The sequence below is a fragment of the Balaenoptera acutorostrata genome, chromosome 8 (assembly GCF_949987535.1).
Source record: "Balaenoptera acutorostrata chromosome 8, mBalAcu1.1, whole genome shotgun sequence".
In the NCBI taxonomy this organism is placed as follows: Eukaryota; Metazoa; Chordata; class Mammalia; order Artiodactyla; family Balaenopteridae; genus Balaenoptera; species Balaenoptera acutorostrata.
This window is the reverse complement of record NC_080071.1, coordinates 108,693,025-108,708,505: the sequence shown is the minus strand read 5'-3', so window position 1 is coordinate 108,708,505 and position 15,481 is coordinate 108,693,025. Positions and strand designations below refer to the sequence as shown.

At 37.5% G+C, this 15,481-nt stretch overlaps 1 protein-coding gene across 5 annotated transcripts in view; it reads right to left on the bottom strand.

Annotated features, from left to right (window-relative positions):
- The window catches only part of C8H2orf76 (chromosome 8 C2orf76 homolog), an 84,002-nt gene that overhangs the window by 46,638 nt on the left and 21,883 nt on the right, over positions 1 to 15,481 (bottom strand). For 4 of the 5 annotated variants that reach the window (XM_007169263.2, XM_007169269.2, XM_007169267.2 and 1 more), the window contains exons 2-3: positions 9,022 to 9,090; positions 5,996 to 6,140 (exon numbers count right to left, since the gene is read on the bottom strand). In XM_007169263.2, coding sequence (XP_007169325.1) covers positions 5,996 to 6,128 — 133 coding nt within the window. In that variant the 5' untranslated portion in view covers positions 6,129 to 6,140; positions 9,022 to 9,090. Of the gene's footprint in view, positions 1 to 5,995; positions 6,141 to 9,021; positions 9,091 to 14,618; positions 14,713 to 15,481 lie in introns of those variants that run through there. The other variant, XM_028163301.2, reaches the window with a different exon arrangement.

Genomic DNA, 15,481 nt, shown 5'->3' with positions numbered 1-15,481 from the left:
AAGCACTGTACTCTAGTTAACATCACGTTGTTTCCCACAGAGTACCAATTAACAACTCTGATACAGCTATACCTGCATACTGGAATTAAACAAGTAAGTAAAAGGATGGCAGATGTTGGGAGCCAGGTTCCTCACTGTTGGATTGGCGACATACAGATAAGCAAGGGGAGAAGGCCGGAATGAGCCACGTGATAATGGATTAGAGTTGGAAACATCAGTAAGAATTCATGTTTAACATACAGATTCAGAGGGTAAACATGAAAATATTTACACATATGTATAAGTATACAGGTTCATATATTTCTTTGCTCTGTCAGTTAAGAGAGCCTAGAAGAAATGAAACCCCAGGGGTGAAGAGCATACCTAGCTGTCAGATCTTGGCTTCTAACACCATTCTCCAATAAAACAACCAGGGCTCCTAGAGAAATGGCTGATGCTAGGACTGGCTCAGGATACACAAAATGAGCCTGGAACATCTTAAAGTACCAGAACTACACACAGACGGCATATGTCAAAGGGGCATAGAAGCCAACTGATAAGAGTTTCCAATGACCAAATCTAGAGTAATTTGAGTAACAAAATAAATAAACTCTCCCATGCAAAAGAATTCCAAATAAATTAACTCCCCACTCCTTAACTGCGCACTGTGCATAGTGACTTCCTTCCAAAGAGTACATTATGAACAGGGAGACAACCTTACAGTGGGGAAACCTACATTACTTCAGCCAAGCAATCAAGGTCAACATCAACCGTCATAAATCATGTAGAAAGTAGGTGCCCTTGATACGATGTGATGAAAGTGACACTTTATCTTTGTGATTTTCCTCTCAAAAACCCATAACCCCAGTCTAATCATGAGAAAAGCATCAGGAACATTCCAACAGAGGGGCATGTTATGATAGGCCTGACCAGTACTCCCCAAAACTGTCAAAGTCATCAAACTGGGAAAATCTGAGAAATTGTCACAGTTCACAGAGCCTAGGGAGATGTGACAACTAAATGTAATGTGGTATCCTGGATGGGATCCTGGAGCAGAAAATGGACCTCAGTAAAAACTAAGGAAACCTGAATAAACTATGGACTGTAATTAATAATGCATCAATATTGGTTCATTAATTGCGACAAATGCAGCATACTAATGTAAGATGTTAAAATAGGGGAAACTGTGGAGGGGAGAATTAGATATAAACAAATATATAAAAATTAAAAAGATAAAGAAAATCTTTCTAACTATTCTAGTAGTCACCCAATAGAATAGACTGCTCTACAAAGTAACATATCACCAGGAGTAACGGGGTAGGAAGAATGAGTTCTGAATTGGAAGGTTGGATAAAATCTCCACAGCTTTCCTCTATTTAATAGATGAAATAATTTTACATTCAGAATCAAGATCTAAAGTATTACAAAGTATTAAAATGCTTCCAAATCAATGACTAATTAAAATGTCATATTATCTAGATAATTGGTTTATTTATTCTGAATCTAGAAAATTTGTCATCTATATAAGGTAATATATGATACCTCTATGTTCAGAATATCTGATTAACATCAGATATGTTAATAACAGATTTGTTTGTTTTATTATATTTATATGCTTACATATAAATATAATCTTAAGTATTTATTATTGATATATTTATACTTATTTGTAAGTGTTAGTTTATATTTACTATACTTATGTACTATATTTATACAGCTTTAGATTTTAATGGCATGGTGTAGTAGTACAATGATTCTCAATGCAGAATGGATCAAATTTAACCAAAGTTTCTTGGCTAAGGGGGAAAAACAGACACTTATGGGAAGAGACAAGGTTAAGCTATGGATGGCGAAAAGTGACTATGATAAGAAAAAAACAGCTAGAAAGGCAAGAAGGCATCTAAAATAACCCCAAAAGGTCATTCACCACAATGAACATTTCCGTCTGTGTGCAAGATTCTCTATGCCACAATGTCAAACATCCTTCCAGCTTTAAGTGTTCAAAACATTACAGCAAGGCCAACAGGCACATGAAATGATGCTCAACATCACTAATTGTTAGAGAAATGCAAATCAAAACTATAATGAGGTCAGACCAGTCAGACCAGACCTCAGACCAGTCAGAATGGCCATCATCAAAAAGTCTACAAATAATAAATGCTGGAGAGGGTGTAAAGAAAAGGAAACCCTCCTACACTGTTGGTAGGAATGTAACTTGGTGCAGCCACTATGGAGAACAGTATGGAAGTCCCTTAAAGAACTAAAACTAGAGTTACCCTATGATCCAGCATTCCCACTCTTGGGCATATATCTGAAAAAGATGAAAACTCTTAATTTGAAAAGATATTTGCACCCCAATGTTCATTTCAGCACTATTTACAATAGCGAAGACATGGAAACAACCTAAATGTCCATTGACAGATGAATGGATAAAGAAGATGTGGTACACATATAGAATGGAATCCATATACATATATATACTCAGCCATAAAAAAGAGTGAAATAATGCCATTTGCAGCAACATGGATGGACCTAGAATTATCATACTAAGTGAAGTAAGTCAGATAAAGACAAATATCATATGATATCACTTATTTGTGGAATCTAAAGTAATGATACAAATGAACTTATTTACAAAACAGAAATAGACTCACAGACATAGAAAACAAACTTATGGTTACCAAAGGGTAAGGGGTGGGAAGGATAAATTGGCAATTTGGGATTAACAGATACACACTACTATATATAAAATATGTAAACAAGGACCTACTGTATAGCACAGGGAACTATATTCAATATCTCGTAATAACTTATAATGGAAAAGAACCTGAAAAAGAATATGTATATATATAACTGAATCACTTTGCTGTATACCTGAAACACTGTAAATCAACTACATTTCAATTTAAAAAAACACTAGAGCAAGATGAACTAAATTCAAAGACTCTTTTGACACTGAGTGAATCCATTTACTTCAGGGATCCTCTTAAGCAAGCAAGGCAGTAGACAAAAATAAAGAGGCAACTTAGTGTAGTGTTTAGGAGTGCATGATGCACAGCTGAACAGCCTGGGTTGGACTGTAGCTTTGCCTTGTATTAGCCTCGTAATCTCAGGCAAGTTTCTTAACTTCTCTCTCTGTTCCTTAATTTCTTCATCTGTAAAATGGAGATAATAACAGTTCCTAATTTAGAAGGATGCTGTGAGGATGAAATGAGATAACCTACTTAAAGTTCTTAGCACAGTATCTGATACAAAGTAAGGCTTGCTATTATTATTATTAGTTCAAAAATTTCTCAGTAATAAGCTATTTGGTCTTTGTTATGTACACAACTCATAAAGGGTAAATTCACCATCTTTGCAGAGTTCCACAGTACCTCAAATCAGATGACAAAGACAGGCACAGAGCACACAAGTCAAAAAGGTCTGAACCCCAAAGTTTACCTTTTAATCAGTGGAACACATTTCCCACATGCACAACAGAAACAAGTAGTGGATATACTATTAGTAGCACAGGTGAAAGATGTGAGTAGGCTGGGCTGAGCGTCTAGCTGTAATCCACGCCACTGCTCTAATGGGGAGCGTTCTATGGTACTTGGGAAGGAAAGGACACAGAGACCCCAGGGAGAATACATCTTCCCCTGGCACTGGAGCAGCTTGAAGATTACATCTTATTCTCAAGGACTTCAGAGAACCTATTCTGCACTGTACCAAGAACACCACAGCACTCACTGTATTAACAGTAAGAAACACTGTAACCCATAACACACACAAAGATTTTGAAATAAAAAACATAGGGATTTGTTTTTATTTCAAAACCTGAATATGCTTTTGGCGATATCTTTTCAAAAGCAGGACCCTCTTTAATTGGCAATATCTCAGTACCAACTCTCAATCTCTCCGTAACAAGTAGACTGACTAGTCTGTTTTCCCTATGGGTTTATATATCTCACTTTCTTCTTAAGCAAGTAATACTGAGCAGTGAAACCACTCAAAATTAGACCAAAAAAAAAAGTAAGGGAGAAGAGTTTAGAAATTTTACAAAGTCAATCAGGAAGTAAAATGTCAAGAATTAACTACATTTTTTAAAGTTAGCTATACATACTTACATTGCACACACATAAACCAAGATCTTGGTCTCCCAATAGCATTCTCCAGTAACAAAATCAGAGATCCTCTGAGAAACGGCTGATCCCAGGGCTGGGGCAGAGAAAGAACAGGACATGTCTGGAATATCTTAGACCAAAAAGTAAGGAAGTGCTCAAAGAAGGATTGGGGACATGTTAAAAAGACATGGACCCAGACTGAAGGGGCTACCACCAGCCAAAATGGGGATGAGTAGAGCATCAAAATAAAATAATAATAGTAAAGAATTATAATCCTTTGAATAAAGTAAGAATCCTTGAGTCCACAGTGATATAAACAAAAGATGAAATAAATGGGGCGGGGGGTGAGAATGGGGGAGTAGGGTAAAAAGCTCTTCCTTACTGTAGAAAAACAACTAATGTATCTAAAAGGAATGATGGTATAAGAAAAATCACCATTTGCCAATTATCATCATAATAACTGATTCAGGCAAGAATCATCAAAGGATGCTGAACTAGTGGATGAAAGTTTGAGAAGCAACAGGACATTCACATAGTCTCAGAATATACCCCTACAAGTTACTTTTCAATTACAATAAAGATTTACAGTGGAGAAACCTGGCAGATATCACCTTAACCAACTGATTAAAGTCACCATTGCCAGTAATGGGGGCAGTCGACAGCATGCGCGTCCTAGTGTAAATGCACTGAGAAGTCAGCATTGTTTCAATGATTTCTCTGCCAAAAGCATAACCTAAATCTAATAATGAGAAAACACTGGAAAAACCCACCTGAGGGAGGCATTCTACAAAATAACTGGGCTGTACTATTCAAAATTGCCAATGTGATGAAATACAATAAAAGACTCCAGGATAAAGAAATTAACTCAGATTAAAGGAATTAAATAATTAATTAATTAATCTCAATAAGGTCTGTAAATTAGATAATAGCATTGTTTCAACGTTAAGTTCCTGATTTTCATCATTGTACTAGGTTTACTTAAGTGAATTCCTTGTTTTTAGAAAATACACACTGAAATATTTAGAGGTAAAAGGGAAATCATGTCTGCAACATACTTCTAAAAGGTTCAGAGAAAAAAATGAAGTGGGAGAGTAAGAGAGGAAGGGGGGAGGAGGAGGAGAGAGAAAAACAAATGTAACAAAATGTTGACATCTAGGGAATCTGTGAAGAGCATCCAGCAGTTTCTGCAACTTTTCTGTGTCTGAAATTATGTCAGTTTAAAAAAATTAAGTTGGATATAAAGTACTACATCTGTCGAAACTCATAGAACAGTACACTAAGATCTGTACATTATACCATAAGATAATAATAAAAGCTTATTCTAGATGTTTCATCAAATGTTGATGATTGGAACACTTCAGTAATTAAAAACAGAGGTTAGAAACCCACCAATCAAAATGAAGACTAAATTCATGCCTGCTGCATGTTAAGCTTGAAATGATACAGTAGCACCAGTGAGGCTGGCTGTCACTTCTGTGCCCACAATGACCAGCAGCTCTCGTGACCTCCTGGCTGTACAGAGGTCTGCCACCTTCCTGTCACACTCCCCAGAAGGCCCTCTTGTGCTCAGCCGGGTAACACTACGTTCTCTTACTAATCGGCCTCCAAATACGTAAACCCATTTGTTACAAGCAAACACAGACCTTAATTTTTTTTTTTTAATTAAAAACAAAAAAAAAGGGAGAAGCCAAACATGATAGTGACAATCTCTGATGAGGGCAAACATGTTGCTAAATAAGCCTCAGGGAAACACTGCCGCTGATGCCAAGGCCCAGAGCAGGAGCCAGCCTCACACCTGGCTTAGAACACAGGTTAATATCTTTCCAAGTGTTTTTTAAAGATTACTATCACTCTAAGAGTCAACAATTTTTTTCAAAACACTAATAAAACAAAGTGGCTGAGATGTCTCATACCTTGCTTTAGAAATACTATAAATTCCTTTACAGTTTGGTCCATCTGAACTCCATGATATACTACAGGTCTGAAATTGCGATGCTCAAATGAACGAATGAGGCGAACCGTAACGGTCACATCTTCGGAAGCCATGTGAAGAAATTCCTGTGGCAAGGGACAATAACATCAACTCATAATTATCTACAAGGCTGCACTTCCTCCATCAGCTCTTGGGCACCCAGCCCATCTCTCCCACACTGCACAGTTAACAACACAGCCCCCACACCCAGGCCAGATTCTGGGGCAACCAAAGGGTCCCAAGGTCACTCCCACCTACCCACTGCGATCCTGGACAGCTTTATCACAGTCACGGATGTTCTGACTGGTAGAAAACTGACAGGGCACAGAAGATGAACACAACTGACTCAAGGGTGTGGGTGTGCATGTATGGGGAGAAGTGGGGTTGCACTAAACATGTGACCGCTCTGGTTTGGTACACCAGCGATCTCCTCATTTGGCCCTGAGATGAAGTACACTTATATTAGCGTCAACTATCAGGCTGCATTTTGTTTTGTTTTGTTCTTTTTGTTTTGGCTGCGTTGGGTCTTCGTTGCTGTGCGCCGGCTTTCTCTAGTTGTGGTGAGCAGGAGCTACTCTTTGCTGCGGTGCGCAGGCTTCTCACTGTGGTGGCTTCTCTTGTTGCGTAGCACAGGCTCTAGGCACACGGACTTCAGTAGTTGTGGCATGCGGGCTCAGCAGTTGTGGCTCGCGGGCTCTAGAGCGCAGGCTCAGTAGTTGTGGCGCACAGGCTTAGTTCCTCCGCGGCATGTGGGATCTTCCTGGACCAGGGCTCGAACCCGTGTCCCCTGCATTGGCAGGTGGATTCTTAACCACTGCGCCACCAGGGAAGCCCCAGGCTGCATTTTAATTTCACAAATGCTGCCAGATTTCAGGAAGGATTTAATCATGTGCCACGGTATCATCCATCTTCCACACTATTATTTAATTTGAATATGTTTGTTTCATCCTAAAACTATGTACTGGGTTGGCCAAAAGGTTCTTTCGGTTTTTTCTGTAAGATGGCTCTAGTAGCACTTGGTTGTCTTTAACTTCATTCAAAACAATTATACTAGATTGTATTGTGACAGCGGTCATATCAGAGTGCATTTAAAAGGAGACTTATCAAAATTGGTGAATTTTTGTGTAGCCATTTTAATATTGAAGATGGAAAAAAGAAAGCAACATTTTTGGCATATTATGCTTTATTATTTCAGGAAAGGTAAAAACGAAACCAAAATGCAAAAAAAGATTTGTGCAGTGTATGGAGAAGGTGCTATGACTGATTGAAGTGTCATAAGTGTCATAACCATGTCAAAAGTGGTTTGCAAAGTTTCGTGCTGGAGATTTCTCACTGGATGATGCTCCATGGTCGGGTAGACCAGCTGAAGTTGGTAGCGATCAAACCAAGACATTAACTGAGAAGAATCAACATTATACCACGCAGGAGATAGCCAACGTACTCAAAATATCCAAATCAAGCTTTGAAAATCATTTGCACCAGCTTGGTTATGTTCATTGCTTTGATGTTTGGGTTCCACATAAGTTAAGTAAAAAAAACCTTCTTGACCATATTCCCGTATGCGATTCTCTACTTAAACATGATGAAAACGTTCCGTTTTTAAAACAAATTGTGACAGGTGATGAAAAAATGGATACTGTACAATAATGTGGAACGGAAGAGATCGTGGGGCAGGCAAAATAAACCACCACTGACCACACCAAAGGCCGGTCTTCATCCAAAGAAGGTGATGTTGTGTATATGGTGGGATTGGAAGGGAGTCCTCTATTATGAGCTCCTTCTGGAAAACCAAACGTTTAATTCCAACAAGTACTGCTCCCAATTAGACCAACTGAAAGCAGTATTCGATGAAAAGCGTCCAGAATTAGTCAACAGAAAAACACATAATCTGCCATCAGAATAACACAAGACCACGTGTTTCTTTGATGACCAGGCAAAAACTGTTACAGATTTAATTCTATCATCAAACCAGGAGGTATTATATTCATGTAAGGATGAGGAAAGACTCAGAGAGATTGCACTAATTGCCCAAGGTCATATAGCTGATAAAAAATGAGGCCAGGATTCAAGCACCAATTTAATTCCAAATCCAATGCTGTCTCTAATGCACTGTTCGAAAAATCATCCCAAACTATTTCCTCCAAAAACTCTGCAAAGTTGCCAATGTTTTTTTTTTTTTTATGAATTTATTTATTTATTTATTTATTTTTGGGTGTGTTGGGTCTTCGTTTCTGTGCGAGGGCTTTCTCTAGCTGCGGCGAGCGGGGGCCACTCTTCATCACGGTGCGCGGGCCTCTCACTATCGTGGCCTCTCTTGTTGCGGAGCACAGGCTCCAGACGCGCAGGCTCAGTAGTTGTGGCTCACGGGCCTAGTTGCTCCGAGGCATGTGGGATCTTCCCAAACCAGGGCTCGAACCCGTGTCCTCTGCATTGGCAGGCAGATTCTCAACCACTGCGCCACCAGGGAAGCCCCGTTGCCAATGTTTTAAAAATAAAATTATGGTATATTTCTAACTAGTAGCAACTACTTCATGCTTTCAACTTTGCATACAACTTACAGCCATAATATGCAAGTACTAAAAAAATACCTGTAATGAGGGGAAAGCAGGGAGCAGGGGACGGGGGGGTGGGTGGTGGTGGTGGGATGAACTGGGAGATTGGGACTGACATATATACACTAATATGTATAAAATAGATAACTAATAAGAACTTGCTATATTAAGAATAAAATTCCAGAAGAAAAAAAACCTGTAATACTAATAACATAAAAAAAGATGTCCAACCTCACCAGTAATCAGTGAAATTCAAAATAACCATGAGATATACTACTCATCAAACTGACACACGAAGAAGTCTGACAATACCTAGTGTTGACAAGGGTGCAGAACCAGTTAAGGCTGGCATCCAAACAGGTTCTACTTTTGGAGACAATTTGGCAATATTTAGTAAAGCTGAAGATTCACATACCTTTCAATCCAGCAATTTCATTCATAGGTAGGTGTCCTGGGGACTCTCTCACACATGGCACAAGGAGAACTGAAAAAGAACATTAATAGTAACATCATTTGTTAATCGCAAAAACTGGAAATGACTAAATGTCCATCAGCAGGAGGATAGATAATTATGACATTTTCATACAGTGAAATTAGTTCAAGCAGCGAAAATGAATGAACCTGAACTATGCACATCAACACAGATGAAATCTCAGGAACAGTAAGGTGAATGGAAAAAAATCAAGCCGCAAAAGCATCAGACTACACTACCATTTACATAAAGTTCAAAAGCGTAGCTTTTATTATGTTTAAAAGGAGATGATTAATTGTTCTTTCTGAGGCAAAGAAAGGATTATGCAATTAGGGAGAAGTAAAACCGTCGTTTCAATTATACTGGTTGCATTTTATATCTTAAGTAGGATGTTAGGTATAGGAATAGTATAAATTACTATTCTTTAAGCCTTTTAGTGTGTCTGGAATACTTCATAATATACACAAATAAGCCACACTAATTTGGCCTAGAAAGTCTCTCTGAATCATAGAATGCTTACACAAATATTTTATGAAGTTTGAGAGAACATACAGCATGTTCTGCATGAAAAGCAAAGGTTCAGCTGTTTTAATGCATAAAATAATTTGCAATTATAATTAGTATACTGTTTATAATTAAACAAGTGGTTTTTAAGGAACTAAAAATAATATTTTCCCTCTAAATTAAATCTTTTGATAATTCCATTATTAAATTAAATCTTTTGATAATTCCATTATTAGCTACAATACTATTTGTTATTTTTTGTTGTTGTTATCTAATTCCTTTATTTTTGAGTATTGTGCAGCAAATTCCAGATTTCATATAATTTCACCCTATAACACTTCAGTATGTGTCTCTAACACTGAACACTTAAAAAAAAAACTAAAATGTCATTATCATACCTAACAACACTAATAGCAAATACTCAATTTCATCTAATACTTAGTCCATGTTTGATTTTCTGTCTCCAAAATGTCTTTTTTACAGTTAGCTTGTTTGATTTAGAATCCAAAGTCTACATACTTTGACTTATATATACAAAAGTTTTAAAATTAGGAACATACAGTGCAAGCTCTTTATAATCTGCCTTTTAAATTAACTTCTTATGCACATTTTCCCATGTATTAAATATTTTTCTTCAATGATTTTAAGGTCTGTACAACATTCCATACTCCTTACCTCCAACATCTTACTATTGGACATTTAGCTTATTTTCAAATATATCACCCATGAGAAAGGCTCTGATATACATACATGAGAAATGACTCATGAGAAGTAGAAAACCTGGGCTCAAGATGAATAAGCATATTTGTTAGATTTTTTGATACTGCCAAATTGCTCTGCAGAGGTGTACATCAGTTTTCCCATGAACAGTGTGTTCCTTGCAAACACTAGGTATTATAATAGAAAAATTATTATTACTTTTATCCAAATCAATAGGTAAAATAATATCTTTTTATTTATTTGCATTCTTTAGTGTGGTTAAACATGACCAAAAAACAAACAAAACAAACAAACCAAAAAACCCTTACAAACCAACAATGAAAATGTAAAACATATCAGAAAAGTGGACAAAGAATATGAACATAAAAAGTTCCAAAAAAATACACTATTTGTTATTAAATCTGGTTTTACAGTGCTTCCCAAAAATTCTGACCATAGAATCTACCAAATAATGGCAGTTCAGCAAGACATTTACAATTTAAAATATACTGAGGTACTTAATAAAGAATCTCTCTCAAGAAAGGGATATTATAAAAGATTCCATATTTTAGAAGCAGTGTTAACAGGTTTGTGAAAATTATGACCAACTTCTTCCTCCTCTCACCAAGCCCCCAAAACAACAAAGAAGCCCTCCAAAGCACACCACACACATACATCCAAACATGCTGGGAAGCCCTGTAATGCAGTCCAAGTTCCCAAAGAGTTTAGAGCTGGACAGATCTAACTTAATTATTGACTCTACCTCTTAGCCCCAACACATAGTTGGATCTCACACAGCTGGACCTCAATAAATAGTAGCTGCTTTTATCAACAGTCTACTTGGGATTAAATAGGTTTGGGCATAAAGACAGCTCATGTAGGCAGCAGATAAAGATAGAGATTCCCAGGTACAATGAAATAAATGATATAAATGGTCTAACCAAGGAGGCTGGGCAAGCTAGCATATGCATGCCTTATGAAACTTTTCTAATTGTAGGTTTGTTTTATCCACTTAATAAAAAGCTGCCCATATATTGTACTTAAATAGCTGAAGTTTTCAATTTAAAACTCCAAATTTGCATTAATATCTAATTTTGGTCAACAACATATGGTCATCTTCATCAGAAATTTGTTGTAATTTATACTCAGTAACTAAACCATATTAGCTACTATCAGAATGAAGCCATTATTTAATTTGCCTCAAGGACTGTTGGAAATACAGCTTGTTAGTTTAGAGAGCCAGACATACTGTAGAGACAGCTTGGAAAGCCAGTATTACAAATTATAAATGTGACATTTTCCCAGAAGGCTTGACCTACTTTAAAAAAATGAATCTGATCAAGTTTAAAAGGCATTCCTCAAATGAAGGGACAGAGAGGCAATTGGCTAAATTGTTAAGAAGTCAATAACATGAAAAGATGATCAACTTTACTAGTAACTAAAGAACTGAAAATAGAAATAGTAAGATATCAAGTTGCCATCAGATTGGTAAAATATTTTTAAATTAAAAACTGGCCACACCGGTGTTGGCAAGGGTATAGAAAAATAAATATTTTATATACTCTTGCTAAGAACATAAAATGATACAGCCTTTCTGGAGAGGAGTGGGGTAATCTATATCAAAATTTTAAATTTGCCTACCCTTTGACATGGCAATTTCTCTTCTACTAATTTACCTGGAAGATAATCACATCAAATATTTTAAAAATCCATGTGTTTATAACGATACGGTTTTAAAAGCCAATTAGTCACTCTGGAGCTAAAAGGGCACTTATTTGTTTTTCTGAAAACTGGCTTACCAAGGTGGGGAGGTGGGCATTGAAAATAAGAAAAATAATCAAATTCTTATACAGACTGTATTTCAAGGTTACCAAATGGCTAATGAAAAAGTTCTTCTTTATAGAAGAATTAAAGCTAAAACGCACTAAAGGAACGATAGAATTTAAAAATCATGATTTACATATTTATCAAAATGGCTAAAACAAAACAGTGATAACATCAAATGTTGGTGAGGGTGCAGAGAAACTAGATCTTTCATTCATTGCTGATGGGAATGCAAAACCGTATAGCCACTCTGGAAAAGAATGGCAGTTTCTTACACAACTAAACATGTGTTTATCACAGACCTAGCAAATACACTCTTGAGTATTTATGCCAGAGAAATGAAAACTTATGTTCACACAAAAACCTATACATGAATGATCATAGCATATTCACGTGTAATACCCCAAAACTGGAAACCCAAATGTCCTTCAACATGTGAATGGTTAAACCAACTGTGGTATATTCATATCATGAAACACTGAGTAATAAAAAGGAATAAACTGTTGATACACGTAACAATTTTGATGGATCTTAAGGGAATTTAAACTGAAAAAAAAAAAACCAACCTCAGAACATTACATACTGCGTAGTCCCATTTGTATGTCATTCTTGTAATGACAAAATTATAGAAACGGAGAACAGTGTTCCGGAGGGTCAGCGGGGAGGGAAGGAGGTGGCTGTGGCTATAAATGGGTAGCATGAGAGATCCTTGTGATGGAACGGATTCCTGACCATGGTGTTATCCACATTTATCTACACATGTGATAAAACTGCATAAATCTAAATGCACATGCACGTGCATACATGCATACATAAGAAAATGTAAAACCAGTGAAATCTAAATATGGTCCATGGATTGTATCAACATCAGTTCCCTGGATGTGATACTAGACTACACTGAAGCAGGACGTTACCCTTGGGGAAAACTGGATGAAGGGCATACAGGATCACTCTGTATTCTTTCTTACAACTGCATGTGAATCTACAATTATCTCAAAAGTTGCTAAAAGCCATCATTTTGAAAACCCTAATGAAATAATGAATGTAGGCAATGATCATAAAGGGGTGTCAAAACCATTAGGTAAAAGACTGATGGGAAACTTTAGAATGAATACTGCAGGGGCTGACAACACTTGAACTTAGTAATCAAACTTAACAAATGAATCAAGTCTCCGGATCTAACTCCTGGTTTATGGGCTATGATGGTGTCTGGAAGAACAAGTTAAATGACACCATAAGGAGGTCATCAGCCAAGTTCAGACTGTGGAAAATTCTACTGAATAAATGACTTGTTTTCTTCAACAAATAATTAGCATGAGATATATAGAAGGAGAGGAAGGTTATAAACCAAGAGACTTAAAAGAGAAATATCAACCAATGTTTAGACCTTGCACGGATCCTTATTTGCATAATATTAGATGATATTAGGAATTAATATCAACTCTGTTTATTTAATATTATTATGCTTCTGAGTCTTTAACTTAAAAGACTGAGGTATATAGGTGAAATGGTATTATGACTGGTACTTGCTTTCAAATACTCTGACAGAGGGAAAACAATTATGGATGTGTAGATTATTTTAAAAATTGTAGAACATTGGTAACTGCTGAAGCTGGGTGTATGTGGGACCTTATCATACTACTCAATTTTTTTTTCTTTTTTTTTTTTTCAATTTTTTTTTTATATGCTTAAAATTTTTCATAGTAAAATCATTTTACTGATTTAAGAGAAGATAAGTGCACAAAGATGTACATTCAAGGAAGATTTTTTCATTGATGTGTTTCTAATAGTTTATAAAAATTAGAATCCATCTAAATGTTCATCAATGAAGACCTAGTTAAGTAAATATGTCACGCCATAAAATAAAATCCCCTGCAGACATTAAAGGGTGAAATGGATCCAGGGATATTAACTTTAAAAGATGGCTATGACATATTAGTGAATATTAGCTCTTGCCTGTTACTTGGTTTATATATCTTTAATATTGCTTGATGTTTTAATAATGACTATGTGTTTTGGAATTAGGCTAATTTCCCTGTATACTTACATTTGCACTTTTCTGATGTATGTGGTATACAGCAACAAAAAGTTATTTTTAAAGCTAAAGTATTTCTACTTCCTTTAAGAAAAAAGAGCTAACTGAACAAAGCAAACAAAACAGAACTTATCAAACACTGTACAGAACAGAGAGGGTCGGAAACTTAGTTATACTACTGACACGTATTGAGGGACGCCAACTAAATCCGGAAAGTATTGAGCAGTGAGAGCACTAGGAGCAGGTCACATGCCCAGGATAAGTCTACACCTGCCCGAGGTGCATGAAAGGCCTTCCATACTCAGCCCCTCCCTACCCCTCGGATGGTATTCGTCCCCACCACAGCCCACTTTGCACATGTCACGCCGGCAGCAACAACTGCCCGTGATTTCCACACGTAGCAGGCTGTTCCAAGCCTCCTCCGCACCTCTCCTCCCCCAGCTTCTCCCCAGACTCCCTGTGCCCCTCGCCTCTTCACCTCACCACACAGGCAGGCAGCCCCCGAAACCGGCCCGGGACCACCTGCCCCAGGACAGCATCAGTCAGCTCCTCCTCTGCCCCAGCTCAGCGAAAGCCCCCTCTGTCCCCCCACAGCGCCTGACCGTGTCATACTGCAGTCATCTGTTCATGGTTTATTTTTGTAAACCCAGCAGCGTGTGCGTCATGAAGCACAGCAGAGCCCCCATCGATGTCTGGATAACTGCAGGGCTGAGGGACGCCCGAATTCCTCCTGACACACCAGTCCTGCACTACAGACATAGTACCCAGGGTCTGTGAGCTCTTCCAGGGCCATGAAAATGTTTGAGACCTAAAGAAAAACCTCATTGCTCCAGAATATGAAAACCTTTAAAAATCAAAATTAACATTTAAGTAAAACTACCTACAACACGTAACATTTCAACAGCAACTCAACTCGACTTATATATGTTTGATTTAATACAGGATATAAGTCCATTTTTTACAATGTAGGGTGGGGATCTGAAAAGTTAACAGTGCCTAGGGCTTAGGAAGGTCTTTAAACTTCCCTGCCTAAAAAAACCTGTTCTCGCTGGTACCTTACCCAGCTGGTTTGGGATAATGAAGAAAAAACCCATATCCAAAGCAAAGCAAAACTCTTAAAAACAAACAAACAAAGCAAACACAAAACCCATGCAGGAATGAGCTCACATGGAGCTCCCACGTCCCTGACAGGTAACCACTGCATCATCAGAGCCAAGAATGGATGTAGCCCAGCACCCTCCCCTCCTGGACCAGCCTTACGGGTCAGGTTGAAGCTGCTTTTTATGGCCCAGGACCCAGCGGCCTGAACAGGGAAGGTGGAAATTCAGCATGGAATGGTCA